At 51.7% G+C, this 22,840-nt stretch overlaps 1 protein-coding gene across 2 annotated transcripts in view; it reads left to right on the top strand.

Moving 5' to 3' along the window:
* LOC133349636 (potassium voltage-gated channel subfamily H member 6-like) overlaps positions 1-22,840 on the top strand; it is a 140,257-nt gene that overhangs the window by 67,856 nt on the left and 49,561 nt on the right. For both annotated transcript variants that reach the window (XM_061563234.1, XM_061563233.1), the window contains exon 3: positions 20,077-20,235. In XM_061563234.1, the coding sequence (XP_061419218.1) occupies positions 20,077-20,235 (159 nt within the window). The remainder of the gene's footprint in view (positions 1-20,076; positions 20,236-22,840) is intronic.

Raw genomic sequence — 22,840 nt, 5'->3', positions numbered from 1 at the left:
TCTGAAAACGAGCGATGCAGTGGCCGTCTTTGTTCGATGGCCAGCCAACAGCCGCTGCGAGGATGACCAGATAATGTTTGCTGTAAACAGGAAGCCTCTTTCTGCCCACGTGGCGCTCGACTCACGGTGGCAGACACACAACCTGTGCTCCTCCAGAACGCGCTTCACGCAAGAGGAGGTAAATCGAGCGGCTCGCAATCGGAAAGGTTGCGATGTTCAAATTCTGGTTGGGGGGTTTGCCTGTAATTCCTCCCGTGGTCTAAAATAGGAGTACCGCTCTGTGGGTTGTCCACCTCTGGCTCAGTGCTGTGAATGGGAGATGAGCATCGCCTCGGCGCTCACGTGAGCAGGAAATCACTTTGGACTTTTTTTTTTACTTTACTCGGGAACGTCGCTCGCTTGGCTTCAGCTGCGCGTGTCAGCGCGAGCGCGGTTTGTCAAGGAGCGCGCGGTCGCCCCGAGTCGCGCGGCGTGGACAAGGCCGTCGCGCAGCGCGCCTTGTGGTCCCATCTCGCCGAGCGCTCGCGATGGAACGCTTCGCTTGCGCCCAGCCACTTGAGCCCAGGGCCGCGAGAGCCGCCGTCGATTTCCCCGCGTTTTGTGCATTTGTCTGGCTTGTTGAGAGAGCGCGGAGGCCGTGGAGATATCAACTCACACACCACTCCCTTTTTTGAGCGTCCGAATCTCAACGGGAAAATCGCCTCGGTTCTGGGTGCCGACGTAACGCGTTTGTGAGTCGGGGCGCGCAGCGGCGAAAACAAAAAGGACGGTCGTAGATTGTAATATCGGTGCGAGCTGCGGCTGAATGGCAACGCTTTTATTTACGACTTGAGAACCCTGCGTCGTAGGAGGTTAAGGAGACCCCTCGAGTCGGCCCATTGAAACACCGTCGCAGCATTTAGTGGGGAAGTATCGATTTCTCTTCGGCTTTTTCCTCCCCGCTCAGTACTAAATACGTCAATTGATTCCGGCCAAGTTATCTGACCCCGTTGTTTCTGACGTGCGCGGGTTGAACCGTCTCCCAAAGTGCCGCTGTGTTTGTTCACCGTTGAGCATTCGGCGCAGTGCTTTGTCATGTTAAAATGAAGCAGAATACGTGCAGACTGTGCGCGCAAGGTGTATATGACACGCTAATTACTCCTGAAGGTTTTTGTACCGCTCGAGATGCATTATAAGATCATTATTCTTGCAGAATTGGCAGAGGATCGTGATTATCGCCGTACCTTCATAAGGAGACCTGCCAACATTTCCGCAGTGTGTCCTAGACAACCCCCGTACGTATTGCCACGTGTGCCACGGAATCGACATCCGTGTACGGAGCGCGCGTTAGCGGAACTCCATTGGGGCACAGCGCGAGTGCAGTGCTTCACACGCTGCACGACACAATTTCCTGGCCGCTGATAACATCATTCCGTGATGATCTGGGTTTCCCCCAGGTCGACTCAGCCTTAAATACTTGTTGCGGTGTGCGAACATTAGCCCTGGGAAGACAAAGGAGCGCGGCTGGTCGTGGTCCAGGCCACACCAACCCCCTCGTGCACCGCGCCGGCCTTAATCGGTGCTCACCAACAGCGCTTTCCCCAACCGCCTGTATGGCGAAGTGGGGGGGGGGGGGGGTTTGTGTGCGCGTAATTCTACTGGGTGGTTAATGGCAGCTGCCCTCCACCCAAAACAAAGGGGCAGAGGAGCGGCGCTTACAACGGGCAGAGTGCCTGGTGGCTCGCACAGAGAGATGACACGGGAGGGAGTGTCCGCCCTCCGTCTGCCGTTTACCCAGAAACACTCGACGCTTTCAGCGACGTCCAAATGGAGAGCCGATGCCATATCACGTGGCCTCGAAGGGAACCTAGCTTGGCACAAGCACCATAGCGACGTCCCCACCAGTTATTGGCGAATGGCAACTGTTGTGATTGTGTATGTACGTCCGAGGAGCTTGGGATGTACAGCTGTGGCACAAGTGCGTCGCTGTCAATCCACCCCCACTCCCAAATCCAATTCTGAGTCCTCTTTTGCCACATCATCTGTCGGAGCCCACAGATAAGGTACAGCCGGCACCCGATCAAAGTGTGTGCGCGCCCTTCAGAGAGCGTGTTCCTCTTGCCGTGTCCCAGTTGCTTACTGGTGGGTCACAAATGCTCCTTTGCATGACAGCGCTTTCCTTTCATGGTGCTTCGCTGCCAAATTGGCGGAATGGGCTCGTGCCATATTCCCAGACGCCGGGGAGATAAGGACCTCGGCTGTAAATTATCTCCTCTCGACCTAATTGAGCTTAATGGATGCAACCTGCTGAAAATAAAGGCAGCTAAATTAATAATCTAGTGGGCGAAAAAAACCCAGTAACTTTTCTTAACGTAACAATTCGACAAATACGTACCCTTTTAGCTGCGTCGGAGAACATTGACTCAACAAAATCTAAAAATAATTCTGTGGTCCCTGCCGCCCTTAGCGACTGAAACGGAGAAAAGACAAATTTAGTTTTCATTAAAATCTGTTGCGTAACGTGTGCCGGGAGAGAGTGATGTGAACGTGGGTGGGAGCGCGCCGCTTGGCAGGCTCACGGGGCCACTGGGGCTGCGCGAGAGATGAACGTGGTGGGCACTTCGCCCCCCACCCCCGTCCTGCCCGGTGTTGGGCAGCAAAGGCGCCGTGGGTTGCGGAGCGAAGGAGGCGAGGTCGCCACTGCGCCGCCTCTCTCTCATAATACAGGTGGTTTTGTTGGGTTAGATCGCGTAAATATATGCATGTGTCGTTAAACCCGCCACCACCCGACACAGCCAACTAATAAGGGTTGTCACGTCAACAGAACGTGCCAATTCGTCACTAGTACAGCACGCCGGTGTGTTGGAGAGCCAAGCCACAACATTTACAATCTGAGTACGACGTTTCGCCAGTAATTGCAGCTAGCTTCATCAGGCGACAGCCAGATTTGTGGAGAAATCTTCCTGTTTCGTTCCTTAAATAAACGGGTAGATATAATGATAACACTTGTGAGCCCTTCTTGCGCAAAGTGGGCTGGGGGGGGGGGAGGTTCATGGTTGATATTGGTCGTGAAAGCCTACGTGATAAGACTCTCTCTCTCTCTCGTTTCGCACGCCAAAGCCGTCAACTTGTGACGATGCTCGGGTATTACATTCTCAATGGTTTCCATCTCGGCGGTAGACTGAAGTACGCAGCACGTGACCAGTCGCTACATCCCATAGCGAGAGGTATGATGACGTGGTGCGCCGGTTGAAATCAAGCGATCTCAGCGGGCGATGCAGAGTCAGGGAGTCGCTCCAAACAAGCCACTTTATTTGCACCAGCGTGTCATTCATATGCCCTCCAGAGAGCGTTAAAATCAATCGTACAAATGTGTATCTTTCTGGAATAAGCTCATTTAGTCACAAACCAAATGTAAGTATTAAGGGGTGTTCCGTGCGATCGTTGGCGATGAGGCGGAGAAAATCAACTCGCTACACTCGAGTTTCCGGTTTAATCACGGATGGATGAAGTCTGGATTTGAACCCGGCATCTCAATGCCAACTCAGTCCTCATGGCCTGGGCTGCTCCACCCCACAGACCTTCTTCCCCGCACCCCAACCAGGTTATTTAATTGAGATGGTAGGAAAAATGGCGTCGAAGTGTCCCATCAAGCATGTCACCTGGCGACGCTGCGGATAGGATGAACACCCTCCGTGAGTTTCATCCGCAGCATTGTTTTTGTGTTGAAAACGGAGCCGTGAAGGAGGATCACACGCTGCAGGAAGCGCTGGGGGAAATCGGGGGCCTAGCGCTTGACATGAAACCCAAAACCTGAGACCAAATCCCAGAGAGAGGCCTGCGGATTGACAATCCTCGTACTCTGCTTCATATGTACCCGGTCGATTGACGTATCGGCTGACGTAATGTGAGTGCCGCGTTTGCTGTCGAGGCCAGGCCCGGCGGCTGACCAGTGACTAAAACGGGGCAAGGGCTCAACTCGTACACGCGGTAACGAGCTGCTGATCCATTGTGACCTTTGCGTGAATCGGAAGCGGTGGCGTTTTTGGCCTCCCACCCATCGGCCTCGGCTGTGTGAAGAGCAACCTGTGCACGACCACAATGCACCAGTGTCGGGTTCACGTGAAACGTATCCAGTGACCTTTACCGAGGGGCCGTGCATTCGGTTACGAGGTAAAGGTTCACCCCTTCCATTGCTTGCTCACTCAACTGCCGGTTGTGAAAGGGCCTCCGCTAGAGGGAGATGTAGAGGGTAATTTGGCCTCCTCTTCCACACTGGTCACCGGTCTTGAAAGAGTTGGGAGTACCCACACTTTACCCCACCGTACACAGATACAGTCCTTTGTTCCTGTGCAAACACGCTCAATCAACTCGCGGTTGTGCTCTGATCAGCGCACTGTCTGTTACTGTAAGCTTATTGGGGGTGTAACAATGCGTTGTGTCATCCATTATCAGTTCTCATGTCAGAGAAGCATGCATTGCACCACATGTCTAATATTTGTTCTCGTTTTTTTACAAATAGAATATGTTTTATGTATAATGGGTTCAGGTGAACCCGATATACACTCTAGGCCGCTACACTCACCAAATTCTGGAAAAAAAAGACTTTGGCTTTTTATATCCAATCGCGACTCTGAATTGCGACAAATCATGGAGTTCCCAGGGCTGGTGCCCTTGGTCACTTGTTAGTGGCAGTGCCAGTTTATTACCCGATTGTTAACCCACGAAAGCCTCACGGAGTTTCAATAATCCGTTTTTTTCAGGAGGGTCCTGCCAATTTTTCGCAGTCGCGAGTGATGTTGCTACGTCGAATCACAATCGAGTAATTTGCAGGTAACGTTTTAGTTTTGGGATATTTTGGTCAATACCAGATACAATGCACGCCTTTTTGTTTTGCTATGTAAGGAAACCAGACAGTCCGGAGGGAACCCACGCAGGACACAGGGAGAACATCTCAACTCCACATAGAACAGGCACCCGAGTCGGATGTTGAAACCAGGGCCTTCTTGCTGATGCACGAGTGCGACCACCACGCCACCCACTGTGGTCTCGGTGGTGAGGGGCTAGCCGACGTGGCCACGGTGCAAGGTGGGGGGGGGGGGGGCAGTGTTTGTGGATAGGGAGCCAAGCGTGCTGGTGTCGGGGACGTGTGTGGCGAGTGTGACCACGACAGCTGATTAACGAAACGCAGCTGTGGCCTTGTGGGAAGGACATGCGGCCATTTTGTTTGACACGCCGAGGACAATGGGTTTAGTAATCCGGCTCGGGTTACGTTTCGATCCTTTTAAGGGTAAAAATAAAGAGCTATTTATAACCGATATCTCCTTACTTGAATGGTTAATTAGTATTAATTACACGGTTTTAATTAACTGTAGGAACATTTTTTTTTAGCCTCGCCATGTGTCGAACCCATCTGCGTCTCTCGACCCAGCGGCACTGTTTTATCTCAATAACACCCTCGCTAATTCAAATGCTAATGTGCGTTAAGTGTGCCGCAGTAAAGTGTACAAATTAAAATGACATCCTTTTTTAACAATTAAGTCAATTGGCACCTACTCCCCTGTCCACTAACCCCTTTCATTATCCAGAATCTCACACCTTTTAGTAGTGGTGGTCAAGCGAAAATCTACTCTTGCTCTGATAAGAGTCCCTGGTTCCATCCGTAGCGCTACCCATCGTGACCATTAAAGAGGTGCCCTGTCTTGATTTAGTTTTCCCCACTGAGCCATTTGAGAAATTGAGTTGGTGGCTCCGTTCCTGTAGCCTCTGGCCTGCGAGCCGCCCTGCGCCTCATGTGGGTGGCTAAAGCTTGGACCCGGGATTTGAGCGGTGAAGGGGGCTCGCTGTCTCTGACACGGCCATTGGCGTTCCTTTAAGCCCCCTGGACCACCGCTAATCGCCTTCGCGAGTGACACGGACTCGCCAGTGCCGCCCGCTCCTGCACTGCGCGGCGCCGGAGCCCAAACCCTGGCGCTGCCACAAATCCGAGCCACGCAATTCCACATGGGTGCTGTTGATGCGCTCGAGATAAATGACGATAGGCCACCCGTGATGAATATTATACTGTACCTTTTTTTCACACCGCCACATCTGAGCCAGCGCAGGGCCCCCACGGTACGTGTGGTTTTCCACTGGCTCTTTGCCGTGCCGAGCCACGATCAAACCATAATGCGATGGATTTTGATTTAAAGCTTTCGTGACTGCAGGGATTCATAATGCGATGGCTTCACGAGACATCTGAATCTGGCTCGAGATGAGGCAAGGCCAAGGGATGAGACTAACAATGACACATTCACGCCGTGTGACGTCGAAGGCAGAACTTCACGGCGTCATCGACGTGCATCATGACTCGAGTGACGTCGGTGGCACAGCTCGGCTTCTGTAGTGGAGAAAAACAACCTGGCAGCTCCCGAACTGTGCCGGACTGGCTCTGCACAGCCCCGGCATGGCTCCTTTGTGCCAGTGGGAAAAAGAGATTCTGTTATCACAGTCTCACACCAACCTCCTGCCAAGGGACACCCGGCGCCCATGCCCATCAGATTTCAGAATCCTGGCGACAAGGCGGATGCCATCGCACACAGTGCTCAACCGCACGCAGAGCGCCCGTCTGATTGCTCAGCCGCGTGGACAGGCTCTGGGTCGGAGGCCCATGGCCCCAAGCAGCCTCGCCACCTAATTACTCGCTTAAGTGCCGGACTGTTATGCGCGGCGCGCGCTCGCTAAAGCCATTTACGTCGCCGGGGTAATTGCGCGCGGCACTTAATGCCCTGGGTTGAAATGGGGCACATGCTTTTATTTGTTGTTATGATGATGATGCGAAGTGATTTCAAAGGCATACGACGGTTCATTTAGCAGTTCAATTTTTTCAATATTTTTTTTGTCAAACATTTTCACTTCCCGCAAAAAGAATTGTTTCCTGGTTTACCCGGGAAGACTTTCTGAGGCTCATTTTAGGGTGGCCCTCCGTTGCGATGTTTGGTAAAAAATTCTGATTGTGAAATGTATAAACGGAAGTGGTGTCATTCGGATGCCCTGAATGAAGAGGTGAAGGGGTTGCGAAGGACGGTGCAGAAAGAACAGCGAGGTCGTTTTTGGAGAGGCGGGGGTTGATGGTTCGGTTTGCATTTCAACTAGCAGTGCCCCCCCCCCCAACTCGGAGTCATTACGTAGCCCGAGTCTCGTTTCATGTTGTTAATGGAAACAAACATTAAATGCGTTAATATTTGTTCAGTCTAGGCACAGGAAATCTTAGGTTGTTTTCTGTGTTTCACCACTAAATTGTCATTTGATGGGAGTTTCTGCTGCAAGATTCGTTAAGCCTAATAGCGTATTGTAAATAATATTGCAAAAATCCAATACAGACCATTCAATCCATTCCCAGCAATGTGCTGGACAGAAAAAAAATCGTGGTACAGTTAAGATGATGTCACTGATTATGTGATGCCTCCCGGCCAATTACTGTACCAGGGTCACATGTTCTTGCCACTGTGGATGTTTAGTCAGCCCGGAACAGCCGTCACACAACACAGCGCCACAGTGAACACGCCGTCACGTGCTGCTGAAACCATGAGCACAACACCGCCTTCATTTGACCTGCCGTCACATCCCCTTCCTCAAAAAACATTTCGAGAATTTTGAGGGTGGCAGAGGAGTTAGCTGCTTTATTTGTGCTCTGAGCCACAAATGTCAGTGGCATGGGTTAGATACCGGTCCTTTAATCCGACACTTCCAGCAGCTCCAAACGATGCGCCCGGTCGTGAAAGCATGGTCGCTGGATGCACACAATGGCCTACTTGGCATGATATTTGTTTTTAGGCCCTTTGGATTACGATGACATCATTCATGACTTTGCCACAGCGAAAGCAAGGAGACGTTTTTTGTAAGAAATGCGTGTCGTGATTTTGTATTAATTTACATTGAGCCGAATACATTAATTTTAATAGGCAAATAAATGTTTGATGACTTAATGAATAACAATTGCAATATGTAATACATATAGTATTTAGGCCCCTCATAGCCTTAGCGCGGCCCTGCCTACCACGTGGTGGTGGTGTCGTTTGACGTTAATGAGGAGCGCCGCTTTTCCTTCCGCTGTGCAAGGTTCTCTTGCCTGCTCCACAGGAGCCAGGCTGACACGGGAGCCGTGGCTGCTGGCTCGGCGGTTACACGTGGACTCACATTACCCCCCCGAGCCAGCGCACGCCGGGGGCCGGGAAATAAGTGTCTTGTGGGCAGCACGTGCCCCCCTCTTAGCCCTTGGGAGCACCACGGGCAAGGGAACATGCTCCGCTCTCTCTCTCTCTACAAACACGCCGATTTCCACGCGCCGTTATTTTCCCTGTAAAAGGTGCGAGCGGGAGGGAGGAGGGTAATAATAAAACAACAAGAGGCCGCGTGTGCGTCCACGACAATTGCCGTGGCAGCGCAGCAGCAAGCAGCAGCAGCAGCAGCCAGCAAGCAAGCAGCAGCAGCAGCAGTCGCCCACGCGAGTCGATGGTGACATCAGCGAGAGTGCGGGGCAGCAGAGGCAGACAGTGCCCCCCCCCCCCCACCTTGTGCCCACGCGATCCCCTCTCCCCTCCAGCGTGCGGGGGGTGGGGCTGTAGGGGGATGTGCCCCCCCTCCTCCTCCTCCTCCACCCACTGAAGGTTGAGGCCCCCTTTCTACATTCTTGTGTCGCGCATTCTCACGGGGAGCGAGGGCAGAATGCGCGACAGGCAGAAGCAGATTGCACCGTGACTCGATCTGCTGAGTGTTTCGTGTTTGCCTGACGTTGACTGTGTCGTGCACCCCCTCCACCCCCTTGCTGCAAACGAGGTCGTGGCCGTGGTGCCACCACAGCCAGCTCGGTGGCACAGAAGCTCACGGCGCCCCGATTTTGTTTTGATCCCGACGCTGTCGCCTGTTGTATGTCTGTAGAATGTTCAACTTCTTTCGCACCCTACGTAGGTGCGGGAGTTTACATGTGTAGAGGTGATACGCGCTGGGATTAGAGATCGTATGCCAGCGCGTAATGATTGGCTGTGTAGGTGGTGACGCGCGCTGACGGTGGAGGATCAGGGGTCAGCGCGGGGTCGTGGGTTACGGGGTACTGATTGGCTGTGGGCCGGTGACGTGCTGAGAGGGAGTGATCGGGTGGCAGCGCGGTGTGATTGGTGGAGGAGTGTTAACACGCGCTGGGGAAAACGGATCGTAGAGAGAGTGCGTCGTGATTGGTTCATTAAGGAGCGATGCTCACGTTGACGTACGCATCAGCTCCGTCTCTCGTGAGCAGGGGCTATAAAAGGGGATGCACACAGGCGTGAGGGGAGTGTGTAACCAGCGAAGAATGAAGATGGGGATGAAGACCTAGGGCCCTGCGGTACCTAGTCCCGCTGTCCTAACGGGACCGGGACTCTGTGTAACCCAGAGGCGAGTGTAGTGTGTGTAGCCAGAGGCATAAGGTCTACACGAGCCGAATGCAGTGTGTGTAGCCAGGGACATAGGGTCTACACGAGTCGAGTGTATTGTGTAGCCAGAGGCATAGGGTCTACACGAGTGAAGGGTATCGTGTGTAGCCAGAGGCCTAGAGTTTACACGAGAGTAGTGGAGTGTGAAGTCGGAAGAAAGGCGATTACACGTTGTATTTTGACACGTAAAGATTTAATAAAAAGTGTGTTCCCGTCAAGAAGTTACTGCCGTCAATTCCCATACTTCACATGTATATTTTGGAGTTGCATGTCCTCGCCGTGGTCGCGAGGAATTTTTCTCCGGGTCCTCCGGTTTTTTTTCCCCCTCCACACTAGAATCAACATCGCGCGTTAGGAGCAGGGGTTGTAAATAAGTGTGGCGAGTACAAAACTCACTATTATAAGAGCCGCAATGCGCGTGAATACCTCCCTACGCGACGAAGCCTTCCGCAAAGAGGCGCATGTGGCTGTGGGAGCTGCAGTTTGCCGACCCCTGGTTTAGAGTATTTGGCTGATATAAATGTCCATGTGGTGATGATGATGATCAGTCGCTTCGTCGAGCTCTCGTTTGTGGACAGGTCGCTTCTGAAAAAGAGCGATACACCTTCGTGGGCCTTACCTGATAAAAAAAAATCGTTAAATGTTTTTAATCCTGTTGGTGATTCTCAGTCGGGCGATATTTGACGCGTGGCTGGTCAGGCAGCAGCGGGCGGTCGGGTCGTCTGCGCGGAGTTGTGAGCGGTGGTGGTGGTGCTACGATCCAGGCGCGGCTCTGTTGACCACTTCACTCTCCTGCTCCTCCGCCGCGTTCTGTGCAGCGGCATGCACGTGGCAGCCCTTCGTGATTCTTGGCAAATGAAAAAAAAATCTTTACCACCTGCCGTGACTGCGTCACCTCTTAAGGGCGACAAATTCCGCATTGTTAAAATTCCCTGCAGAATTTCACGGTGTCTTCATTTATTTATTTTACGGCGCTAATAATACAATGCACCCGGATTTAATGAATGCAATTGTAACGTGAGTTATGCATCGACGTGTACTGTACAAAAATATGACTCCACGTCTTCATCTACCTTTCCCCTTTCATTATAATGTTTTATTACAATAAGATTGGGTTCGTGCACACGCACGATACATCATCATCATCAGAATATGCAAACGACGCTGTTTGTGTACACAGGGCGGGATGTACTATACGCGCGCGCTGCAAAGGTTGCACGACAAGTGAAATGCGTGCACCGCTTTGGATGACTCGAGAAATGCGGCAAACGGAACGACTTTGCATCAATAAGACGTCGGCGGGTGGCAGCTTCGTGTCGGGCCGCGGCGAACAGTCTCAGATGCAAATTGAGTGCCGGTTTCCGCGCATGGCTCGCCAGCACGCACTTTGCATCAACGCCTGCCCGAGTGTGGGGAGATCCGCTGAATTAAAACAAAATGTGGAATAATTAAAAATAATAATGAAGTGAGCCACTTCACGGATGCAAGTGCAGTGTTAAATAATAAAGTGATGATAATGAAATGTTATTAAATAAATCAATATAAATAAATGACAATTATTCTTGGTTCTTTCGGTAAAGTCACGTAGAAGGGAAATAACAAAATAATAATAAAACAAAACAATACAATTCTCACGACGTCTCGCAATCATCATCAGGTGTAAAAACCACAGCAAGAAATTTTGAAAAAAGTGGTTTTCACGCCTGATGACGATTGCTTGTGTTGCAATCGAAACGTCGTGAGAATTTTATTGTAGAAAATTATTCGTTTATTATTTCCCTTCTACGTGACTTTATCGAAAGAACCAAGAATATGAATCCCTGCAGTCACGAAAGCTTTAAAGCGAAAATGACAAGTGCTTTATTTATCAAAAATGCCTTTCACAAATATTCCAAAGCAGAGCCCTCTCGAAGGAGACGTTTGAGAGAGAGCGAGCGCGAGAGATGTTAACCGGGCCAAACATTCGTGTCTATCTGCTGTTCTTCAGGAATGTTGCCCTGCTCTTACGCGAACGTCTACATGTGGCCCTGCATGCCCGACATTCAGACTGATCGTAGACACACGGCCCTCGTCGTTTCCGAGTTTACCCGCAAAACGCGAGCTGCACATGGACGCAGTCACACCGCGCTGTGGCATTACACCTTTTACCCAACGCACCCTCGCCCTCCAAAACCCACCACCAAAAACCACCCCCTCTCCTACACCAACACCGTCTCCCACCGACTCGAATCATCCATCCTCCCCTACCCCCTTCTACACCGAGGATGCTGCCATCCCCATCTGCAGCCTCCGCCGCTCGAGTTAAAAATAAACCGGTGCCGAGACGATGCCGAGACGCTCCCTGGCGAACGCGTTGGCGCTGCTCTGCCGCGCGGCCGTTGCTAGGATGCAGATCGTGTACAGCGCTGTGTGCGTCTCTGTGTCTGTCTGTGTGTGTGTTTCTGTGTGTGGGGGGGTGAATGCAGATCGTGTCTGTGTCTGTCTCTGTGTGTGCCTTTGTGTCTGTCTCTGTGTGTGTCTCTGTGTGTGTCTGTGTGTGTCTGTGTGTGTGTCTCTGTGTGTGTGGGGGGGGGGGGGGGTGAATGCAGATCGTGTCTGTCTCTGTGTCTGTCTCTGTGTGTGGGGGTGGTGTTGGATGCAGATCGTGTACAGCTCTGTGTCTGTCTCTGTGTCTATCTCTGTGTGTGGTGGTGGTAGAGGATGTGGATCGTGTCTGTCTCTGTGTGTGTCTCTGTGTGTGTGGGGGTGGTGTGGTAGTTCGCGCACTGCGCTACACTACCCAACGCCCCGAGTTCGATTCCCACCCACGGCCAACACCGGTAACGATCTATCTGAACCGGTCACGGAGACCCCCCTAGGTCGACTCAGCCTCAAATGAGTACCTGTTGCGGTCTGTAAACATCGCCACTGGGGAAACAAAGGTGGCGTGGTGCTGGCCACCCATCCCCTCGTTTGCCGTGTCGGCCTTCATAGGTGCTCGCTAACAGCACTCGCACTAAAAGGCTATACGGGGCATCTTTGTCTTTGTGGTATGTGCGGGACTCACGGTCCCCGTGCCATGCTGTTGCAGAGACTGCTGCGTGGGTGGCCTCGTGCTCTTTATTAATGAGACATTTAGTTTGTGTGGTGACCCGTGTCGTTTTACGAAGAGAGCTCGCAACAACAGCAGCAGCAGCAGCTGCAGACACAGCAGCAGCAGCAAGGAGAGAGGGAAAATGGAATTGAAATCGAGAGAGAGAATTAAAGAAAAGGCGCGAGGTTGTCGTTCATTCATAGCCGGTCGCTACATTGTGAAAGAGAGCCCACGGAATTGCCACAGGTTATTACTGATGGGCTTTTGTGCGTCGTCCCGGATGAACGCTTGCCCTGCCTCGTCCTGCAAGAACGACAGCGGCGCTCACGAGTGACTGGCTCACAGGATGCTCGTGAAAGACGCCACAAGTGCGAGCAGCATGACTGTGCAGCCAGCGAGGCTTGGCGGATCGCCGCACAGATCTCGGAAAACTCCCTTCCCTGGCTCGCCAGGAGAAGGCGGTAGAGCAAGTCGATTGATCGCCATCTACTTCCGCCTCTGTACAGGGATGGAGCGTTGCAACCTCGCACGCGTGGGGTTTTTTGCAGGTGCTCTGATTTCCTCTCAATTGTATAAATACTCATAACTTGTCTGAAAACATTTTACAATTTAAAACCCAATGCAGGACCCTTCTGAAAGAGAGTCCGATAACTCAGTGTGCTTCTCCTGGATAAATGATTGAACGTAATTTTTATCTTTTTTCCCCATATCTGGATTCTTTCATGCTCATACATTTTTAATTGAAATATAAATCCTCAGCATCCCGTGTTACCTTTTATAATGTACAACTCATTTCGATTTAAAGCTTTTGTAATTGCAGGGATTCATATTCTTGGTTCTTTCAGTAAGGTCACATGGAAGGGAAATAATAAAATAATAATACAATTTTCTTTTTATTAGAAGGCAAATAATAAAATAATGAAATGTACTTTTTGTTTTCTTTTTATTATTTTATTATTTCCCTTCCATGTCACTTTACCGAAAGAACCAAGAGTCCCACTCATTGTCAAGCCACAGGTGGATGAGGGCCTTCCCACGCCATGTTGGTCATGGTCTGTTTGACCATACTTCACCATGCTGGTCAGTAAAGGGGTGGTGCTGGGGGGGGTATGACTGGTCCAGATATCCCTTGCCACTGATGTCAGCTGAAGCTAGCAATCAAACTCAGGACACTGGGTGGATAGCACAATGCGCTACCCTCTGCACCACCTCTCCACCACTTGACTTCATTAAATGCGGCGACATTCAAATACCGGGCGCTATGCAGTATTTTGCCCGCGTTGCACTCAGCGTTTGGCGTGGCTCGGAGAGTCACTGCACGGAGTGTCGGTGCACCCTGCAAAGACGTCTGAACGCGGGAATCTCCCGCCTTGTTTGTATTTCCACTCGTGCGCCGCGCATGCCGAATTGGGTTTACTAGCGCGTGAACACCGCCGCTGCACACGCACTCGCGGTTTCTTTACCCCCGTCGCCACACCTGTGGCTCGCGTGAAATTCTAACAAAGGCTAAAAGAAATCAACCTCCAACACTCTATCTATTTGCAGATTCGTGCGAGCTTCGCCCCGTGCAATATCTTCCACAAACATTGCTTGGGGGCGCCGCGGAGGAAATGAATTGCAGAGCCGAACAGGGAGGCAAAACGCCGGGCTGGCCTCATATTACTTTCATCTCGAAAAAGCGATTTCCGCAAAAGCCACCCTCTCGTTTGTTTCTCGGCGTGCGGAGCGCTGACGCCGCCGTGTTTGCGTGACGGGGCAGCGCTCCCTGACACAAACACCATCGCGGCAGGGGCACACCTGGCGCTCCCCCCCCCCCTCCCCGCCTAATGTGTAACAATAGTGCTGTAGGCATCATGTCACAGAGACGAATAGACTACACGGGGAAATTGCTGAGAGATTTTATTGCGTGGGATTTCTCCAAGAAACGTCTTTCAAGTGGCGTTTAAAAAAAAACAAATACTACCTTACTCGTTCAGAGGTACCAGCCGGAGGTACACGGCTGTGAAGACAAAGCTGCCTGGTGTGTGAGGGCACACGCTGGTTACCCAGCACTGTGGAGGCGAGGGTTGCAGGATCGCACACGTGAACCTGATGGCGCGACCCCGGGGTGCCCAATAAACGGCGGTAGAAATCGTAATGTGTTTACTTGTTTTTGGCGACTCCGTCCCAGCGCGCACATCGACCAGAAATCAGACCTCTCTCGTTCTTCACCAAGCACCCGTCGTTGTCAAATTGCCGTAGTCATAAGGGGCCGTCCATAAATGACGTCACGCACCTAGGGGAGGGGGTCAGACATTTGTGACGATGTGTGACGATGGGGGGGAGTTGAGAAATGTGACGTCACATCAAAATGCGCAACTTTAGATAAATATAGACAACACGTTCTACTTAATTAAATATACTTTTTTAATAAATGTTTTCTCCTACAACATCAGAGTGCAGCGCCACATTAAATACGCACTACAATGACAATAATTTAAATGCGATTTGAAGCATGTTTTATTTTCAAAATGGAAATATGGTTTGGGGGGGGGGACAGAGTTTTGTGACGTCATATTTGAGGGGGGGTCTGCCTTTTTGTGACACCGTGTGACGAAAGGGGGGGGTCAAAAATCGCGTGACGTCATTTATGGACGGCCCCTTAACAGAACTTTAAAAAATATTATTTTAAATTTTCTTTTCTACCTACGTGACTTTACCGAAAGAACCAAAGAGTATAGATTCCTGCAGTCATGAAAGCTTCAAATCAAGATATAACTTTGAAACTCTGATTAGCACATCGTGTAGAGCTCGTCGAGAGGAATAGATAGCCGTGTCGTTCGCCTTCAACACACATAAAATGACGTCTCAACGCAGTTTGTGCGAGAGCCGGGGGCTTATGGGAGCCCGGGGTCCCGCCACAAGGTTCAAGTCATCTTGTGAAGCTCCCTTCCCGTGAGCGTCGACCAGAAGCCATACCCCGGCTCGCCAGGAGGAGGCAGCAGCACAGCGAAAATGTGGAACCCGCCCGTTGCGTCTGTATGGGATCGAGCGTTTCCCCCTCGTACGCGTGGGGTTTCTCCGAGTGCTCCGGCTTCCTCCTGCATGGATTGGCCAAAAACACATTGAAACACCTTGAAACACAGAGGAACGCAGAGCTTGGCCAGTTGTTGGCACCGGATCATCGCGTGGCTCCTCCGAGAGTGACCGAATTCTGGGCGCGTTCCAAGTTGCAATTTAACGAACGTGTACCTTGGGGCAGTTATTGAAGGCAGACCGTCGTCAAAATGATGAAATAAAGATGCGGATGAGAGGGACTTTGGAGGACTTTTGGGAAGCTAAACTTGAAATGAAAATCAGTCGAAGCATTATTATTTAAAATTAAATGATATCTTTACAAACACCTTGTATAATCAAGTCTTTGGGCTTGAAAATAACTGAGTGTGTTGCCGAATGACAGTTTCATTAAATCTCTCATCTCTGTGACCTACTTTTATACGCGATTTAGCCTGAGGATTATAATTCGGATGTCGTTCTAATTGTGATTGAGCCTTGCTTCGGTTAATGCTTTGTTTGCATCTGTTTCCGCCATTGACGCGCGCGGACGTGTGGCGCCTCATTCATCACTGTGAGCGCACGCGGTCGCTGCGAATACCGATTCACACCAGCCAGGGAAGACGCGACCTCCCGGTCAGCCAGCAGCCAGTACGTAGCTAAATCTATGTCACGACACATATACCAAGTGACACTTCAGTGTGCAAAGGGCCAGAGACCCTAACAACAATGAGGCCATTTAAATATGCAAGGTACCCTCATCGAGTCTTCAGACACTTTCTTTAGGACGGTTCTGAATTTGATGTTTGGCCATTTCCTTTGTAAAGGCCGTTTTGGCTGAAGGTAATTAAGGCTGCTTAAGGTTCATTTTCAACGGTTGTCACTCATAGAGTCAGACTAAGGCACTTATAGTTCAGTGGTAATCTTAGCCAAAAGTCACAGTGATCTCCTGCTCAAACGAGCGTTGCGAGTGCTCTACTCATCTCCCGTTTACATCCCCTGCAGCAGTGGTGGAAACTTTACACATTTCTATAGCAGATGCGAGTCGGCCCATAGGACAAAGACTGTTGACATTGCCACAGGTGATATTCAACTTATCGACCCGAGAGGGATGATGGGCTTAGTCAACCCATGGAAACGGATTTGTTGCCTCGCGTTCCATCACCGATCAGCCACGTGAGCGGTGAGAATGTGGATGCTTCGTTGTGAATGCCCCAGGCGAAGAGTTGCAACTTCGATAGAAGCGTAGCCGCGGGGAACCACCTGGTGTTGTTTTTAGTTTTGATTTGACTCCTCGTGTGCTTCTGTTACCTGCGAGAAGCGCCTGCGAGTCTGACGACTCTTCGTCAAGAGGGCCCTGCCTTGTTCACTTGGCCAATTCCACATTGGGTGAATTCGATCATCTACAATTTGGCATCGCGTTTTGATTCTTGATTCAGTGTTGTGTTTGCACTGTGCTGAATGTGGCCCTCATCCAGCAGTGGATGAGACGCGAGAGCTGCGTGCACGGGCGTGTGCCAGTGTGGTGAATGCAGTTGCCTCTGCTGCTCTTAGTGGCTGCGGTGATCGCGCGAACCCAATTAATTCCATGCGGCGTACACACAGTCACACACACACATACAGTTACACACACACATACAGTCACACACACATACAGTCACACACACATACAGTCACACACACACATACAGTCACACACACATACAATCACACACACACATAAAGTCACACATACAGTCACACACATACAGTCACACACATAAAAATAGTCATTCGTGACGAGCAAGTCTGACGCGCGGCGTGTAAATCGTGAGCGAAAGAATGGATTTCATTCGCCGAATCGATGACTGAGCCAGTGGCGGGCTTCAGCAGGAGCCGCGTGGTGAATCGTTTTTGAACTGCTGCCGGAGAATGATCGAAGCGGCCAGTGGCGTGTCCGTGCGGTCCGCGGTTTTAGATTGGCAACCACATTCGCGCTGCGAGCTATAACCAACCGGCAGCGACCAGCGTGCTGAAGCACGGAAACCAGCCCCGCCGTGACTGACTCGGCATGCGGCGGAGGCCTTCGCCCAGCAGCAGGGGACTGACAAAGAAGGAAGGGGCTTGTGCATGATTAATGACAGTGGAGGTCTTCTCATGCGAGGATGCCGCAAGCGCTGCCTGTGCGGGAACAACATCTGCGTGCACACGCCACGTGTCCCCAGGCGCGCTCGCTGTGCAGCAGGCGGCTTCGCCCTCAGGGCCCCATCACCTCCGCTGCCGCTGCTGTGAAATCACCGACATGAAGAGAGCAGCAAATGCTTCCAAATAACAACAACAACAACTGCTTGTGCTGTAAGCCACTGTGCGACCCACGCACAAATCCATAGCGAAGGCTTAAATTCACGATTGCCATTCCTATGCGGGAGGGTGGGGGAGTGGTCAATGAATGTTTGCGTAAAGGGCTCCTGTGATCAGAAATCGCATCTGCTGCGAGGGCTTTAGCAGCTTTGCAACGGAATCTGTAAAGTCACACTCGCCCCAACAACAGCGCAGACAATTGGCTGTGGAATTGCGTTGATGAGCTTGCTGCTTTGTCAAAATGCAATTTGCGTCGTGCATTAGGAAAGCTTTCCCCAACGCACGTGTGTGCGTACCTGTGTTCTCAATCGCAGTGTGATGTGTTGACGATGGTGAGGTTGTGGTCAGTGCCTTGCGACCAAACCATCCGGAATGCCCCGAAGCGGCCTGATATCTGACCTGTGCTTTTATTGGAAGTGTATCATCGGTGTGCGTGTATCAGAACTTAATTGGTTTTTTTTTAATGCTCTACTGTGCAGCCAGCAGTGGATTGACCATGGCTGATGATGATGAAGCAGCGAATACAACAAATACTATAACCCACGGCTAAATGCGGTGCCTTTTCTGTCCACACATTCTCATCGCGTTTATGTTTCACCAGAAGGTGGCAGACGTCCACGCAGCCATTGGTGCTACCGTACTCTGCGGAGTATGAGATGCACCAAAATGTAAGATTCGCCCTAAAACGGGTATCAAGGATCAACGACGTTGCTGCACATCTTGTCACGCGCGCGCACACACACGATCCAGGGTGGTCGGAGCGTTTGTGGTCATGAGAATACGTTAGTTCTTCTCGCGCTTGTTTACAAAGAGGCTCCCGGCAGCTGGAACGAAACGTCGGACACCATTCCAAACGAACACGACCCCAACAAATACAATAGAGAAACCCGTTGTCGTTTCACTTTCTCCTTTCCTGTTGCTCGTGTTGGTTTTCGTTTTGTCCCGAACGTTGTTGTTTTGATTTGTTGGCGGTGGCTGCTGGTGACGATCAATCACGAATAATAGTCACGTGGTTCCGCGTGCGTTGGCGCTCGCTGTAAGTGAACACGATGGGAGTCATCATCGTGGTGCTACATTGGCCGCATCATCGCGGGTTCGTTCTGACACCACTCGTTGTGTCACTGGACCGGTCAACCTGTTCAGGGCTCGTAGTTTAAACCCTTGATGTGTTTAAATGTTTTAAATGGTAAAACTAAAAGTTTAGTTTTAATCATTTGCTTAGATTTCGTAAACCTTGCACTCCTATCGTGTTTTCTTATTGTTTGTTCTAACTTTCTGACACCACCCTCCTGGACATCTGTGAAAAATATCTTCATAGCTCATCGGATTCCTCCAACAGAGATCCTAATTATGATTCTGAAATGTGTGTCCCAAACCAGAATACAGAAACCAGCACACGTGTTCCATCATCAGTGAGCAGTGAGTGAATTGTGTGTGAGTGAGCAGTGAGTGAATTGTGTGTGAGTGAGCAGTGAGTGAATTGTGAGTGAGCAGCGATTGAATTGTGTGTGCGTGAGCAGTGAGTGAATCGTGAGTGAGCAGTGAGTGAATTGTGTGTGAGTGAGCAGTGAGTGAATCGTGAGTGAGTGAGCAGTGAGTGAATTGTGTGTGAGTGAGCAGTGAGTGAATTGTGTGTGAGCAGTGAGTGAATTGTGTGTGAGTGAGCAGTGAGTGAATCGTGAGTGAGCAGCGATTGAATTGTGTGTGAGTGAGCAGTGAGTGAATTGTGAGTGAGCAGCGAGTGATTTGTGTGTGAGTGAGCAGTGAGTGAATTGTGTGTGAGTGAGCAGTAAGTGTATGGAAGCAGTGTGATTCGTGAGCAGTGTGAGTGAATCGAGTGTGAGCAGTGTGTGTTTGCGTGTGAGAGGGCCACTGCGCGTGCCATTTGCGAGCGAGCAGGGGGGAGGGGGCAGCGTGCGATTTGCGTGTGCTTGGTGTGCGTTAAGTGCGTCACCCTGTGGAGAGTACCTCTTTGGGCGGCTGGTGCGTTGAATGCACGTATAACATTGTGCGTCCACGTGTAAAGTGGGGGGGGGGGGGGGGGTGTCCCACCGCACGTGTCACGCGCTTGCAGTGCGCGTGACTCGAGGGGGCGTCTCGCGTCGAGTCTCGTCAGAGACGACGAGACGGCGCGTCGCAGCGGAATCGATCGACCGTGATAATTTCCCTCGCTGTTGCCGCCTTCGCGTCTCTTCCACCCAGGATCGTGCTTCCTGGGCGCGACGCACATCATCCCCGTGAAGAACGAGGAGGGCGATGTTGTCGTCTTCATCCTCGACTTCGAGGAGGTGTGCGATGCCGAGAGCCCGGAGCTGGAGAGCCGGAACCAGCGCGCCATGGGCTGGGCCAAGTTCCCTACGTGTGAGTGGGCGCACGCCTGGCACGGGTGGGAGAACAACGAGCTGAGTGTGGCGGGGGGGGGGGCAGTGGGGGAGGTCGCGGCACGAGTGGCGTCGCTATCGAGTGTGCAGGCAGTGCAACTGCGCAGAGCCCCCCCCCCCTTCCCCCAGTGGCCAAAGGCTCATCCAGCCACGGGCGCTACGAAGGGGGGAGGGAATGGCACAAGGTGGTGGGGGGCTTATTCCGAATTTACTTCCTTGCACCGGGAGCCATGATGACCAAAGTAGACCAGTGGGCGGCACCGTTTGACCAGCGTGGGAGAGGGATAGTGGCTCCACGGCAGGGGAGTTGGGGCTCGAGGGGAACGTGCCCTCACTCTCTCGTGTGACGAGCGATGCTGTTCAGGTGACTCTGCTCAAAGCGTCGTGCATTGCCACAGGGGTAGCTCCAGGGCTGAATCTGTCTGGGTCAGCTACGGGGAACTATTTACACGCTGTGCACACCGCGTCCAGCACAGCACTCGCTTCATCTGTGGTCACTCGTCACGGCGCCTGCACGAGTCCAGCAGAGGGCCGGGAAGGATGCGGCCAGTGATTGAGCTCTGGATAGCTCTGAATGGAAATGTGTTTGTCTCAAGACAGCGCAATTTAATATGAGCATCATTTAATTAATAACAGTGTCGGTCATGGGGTCTGTTTGACCATACTTCACCACGCTGGTCAGTGCTGGCCGGTGAATCGGGGAGGCCAAGGACTAGTTCAGATATCACTCGTCGTGCTAATGCCAGCCATGGCCGGGAATCATCCACAGGCCTCCTGGTCGATAGCGAGGGCCCACAGCCATTGCCACTGATACATTTGGGGAAGACGCAACTGGTGTGGCTGTGGCTCGCGCGACTCGCCAGGTGCGGAGCAGGCGCTCAGCGTCGGCAGTGCCGGCTCGAGTTTACCGCAGCTGCCGCACTTTCAGTGGCCCAAAGTGACACACCGACAGTGACACGCCGACAGTGACACGCCGACAGTGACACGCGGTGCCCAGTCAGGATGTGAGCAGGGCGCAGGCAAGAGAGATGTGCGCCAACATTGGGACAGATCTACATGAACGTTTATTGTCGAGCACTCTGTTTAGCCGAAGGCTCAGTTTGTCCTCTTAGAGGCCAGATTAGATTAAGAACGCACATCACTTCCAATAAAGCTTCCTCTTTTTTGACAACGTGGAATAAGCTCGCCGCTGCCGCTGACAGCAACAATGACAATGTCTGTATCGTCTAAATGTTTCGTTCGAGAAGGTCAAATGAGCTTTGAGGGGGGGGGGGGGGAGTTGTGCTTTTTCAGAATCAAAATATTTAGAGTTGAGGAATCCGATGAGCAATAAAGCTCTTTGTCACAGATGTCCAGGAGGGGCGGGTCATAACGTGACCAGGTAAGGCCCACTGAGCTGTTCGCTTCTTTCTCATAAGCGACCTGGCCACAAATGATAGCTCAACGAAGTGGCTTACCATCATGTGGACATTTATAGCAGCCACATACTCCAAATAATCTAGACGCGTTGTGCTGGGCCAGGTGAGAGGACGCACACGCAGGAGAGAGAGGAGATAGAGGAGCCCGAGAGGAACTAGAGAGGAGTGAGAGTGCATAGCCTGGCCCAGGGTCGGCGAGGTCAAACGCAGGAGGATACAGTAACCGGGGCTCAACAGCAACGAGCCCCAGGGGTAACGCGTGGACCCCAGCACCGACAACGATCTCCCCAGGGGCATCCAGGGGCATCCAGGGGCAGCCGGGGCAGCACCAACGAGTCCCAGGGCGGTCTCGGGGGACCCAACGGCACCATTCACCGCGTGCTGACACTGGGGCCGCATCGCCCGCACATTGCAACATCGAATATCCCCCCCCCCCCCCCCCCCACTTGAAAAAAAGTCACCTTTCCACGGCTGGTGTTCAAGTTATTCGAGAATTAGTTGACCTGGATTAAACTTATCCGGTCGATTGCTATAATTCACTCCTGCCATGGGAATGTGGAATTTCTATTGACTCACTCGGGGTTATAAAGAGGGATGAGCGATGGTCCACATGCTGTTGAGTGGTAGCTCACACTTTAGTATCCGAGTTCTTCACATCCTCAGAACAACTATTTATAACAATAGCTATACTGATGTAGCTGTCAATTAGCCTGGTCGCCATGTGCTCTAGCGAGTAGAACATGTAACAAGGTAGATTCATTAACATCGCCCTCGGTTCTTCTCTCCCGCTTTCTGCACGGGCAGAAACGTAGCGCGGCTGCTGCTGCTGCTGCTAAGTCAGCGTGATGAGAAAGTTTTCTCCGGATTTCATTCTAATCGTCTCCTTGTCTCGAATTTTAATAGCCTATAACCTTCCAATTACAGAGCAATGTGTACGGCAGCAGCGTCAAAGACCCTCTCCGCTGCCGCGGGAACATTCTGCCGGAACGGGCGTGAGACGCGGGGAGCCGCTGGCAAGATTGTCAGCGCGGTATGCCGCTCGGGGGAAACGTTTCTAGATGTCACTGGGATGTTACGAGTGGCTGATCAAAGATTATTGCGAGACTGAGAAGGGAAAACACGGCAACGCCGCTTGGGTTAGATTAAAGTAGCGCTAAGTTAGAACGG

This window comes from Lethenteron reissneri, chromosome 31, assembly GCF_015708825.2.
Source record: "Lethenteron reissneri isolate LAM-NWPU_2019-01 chromosome 31, ASM1570882v1, whole genome shotgun sequence".
Classification (NCBI taxonomy): Eukaryota; Metazoa; Chordata; class Hyperoartia; order Petromyzontiformes; family Petromyzontidae; genus Lethenteron; species Lethenteron reissneri.
Note: the sequence above shows the minus strand (reverse complement) of the source record. Positions and strands in the feature narration are given on the sequence as shown.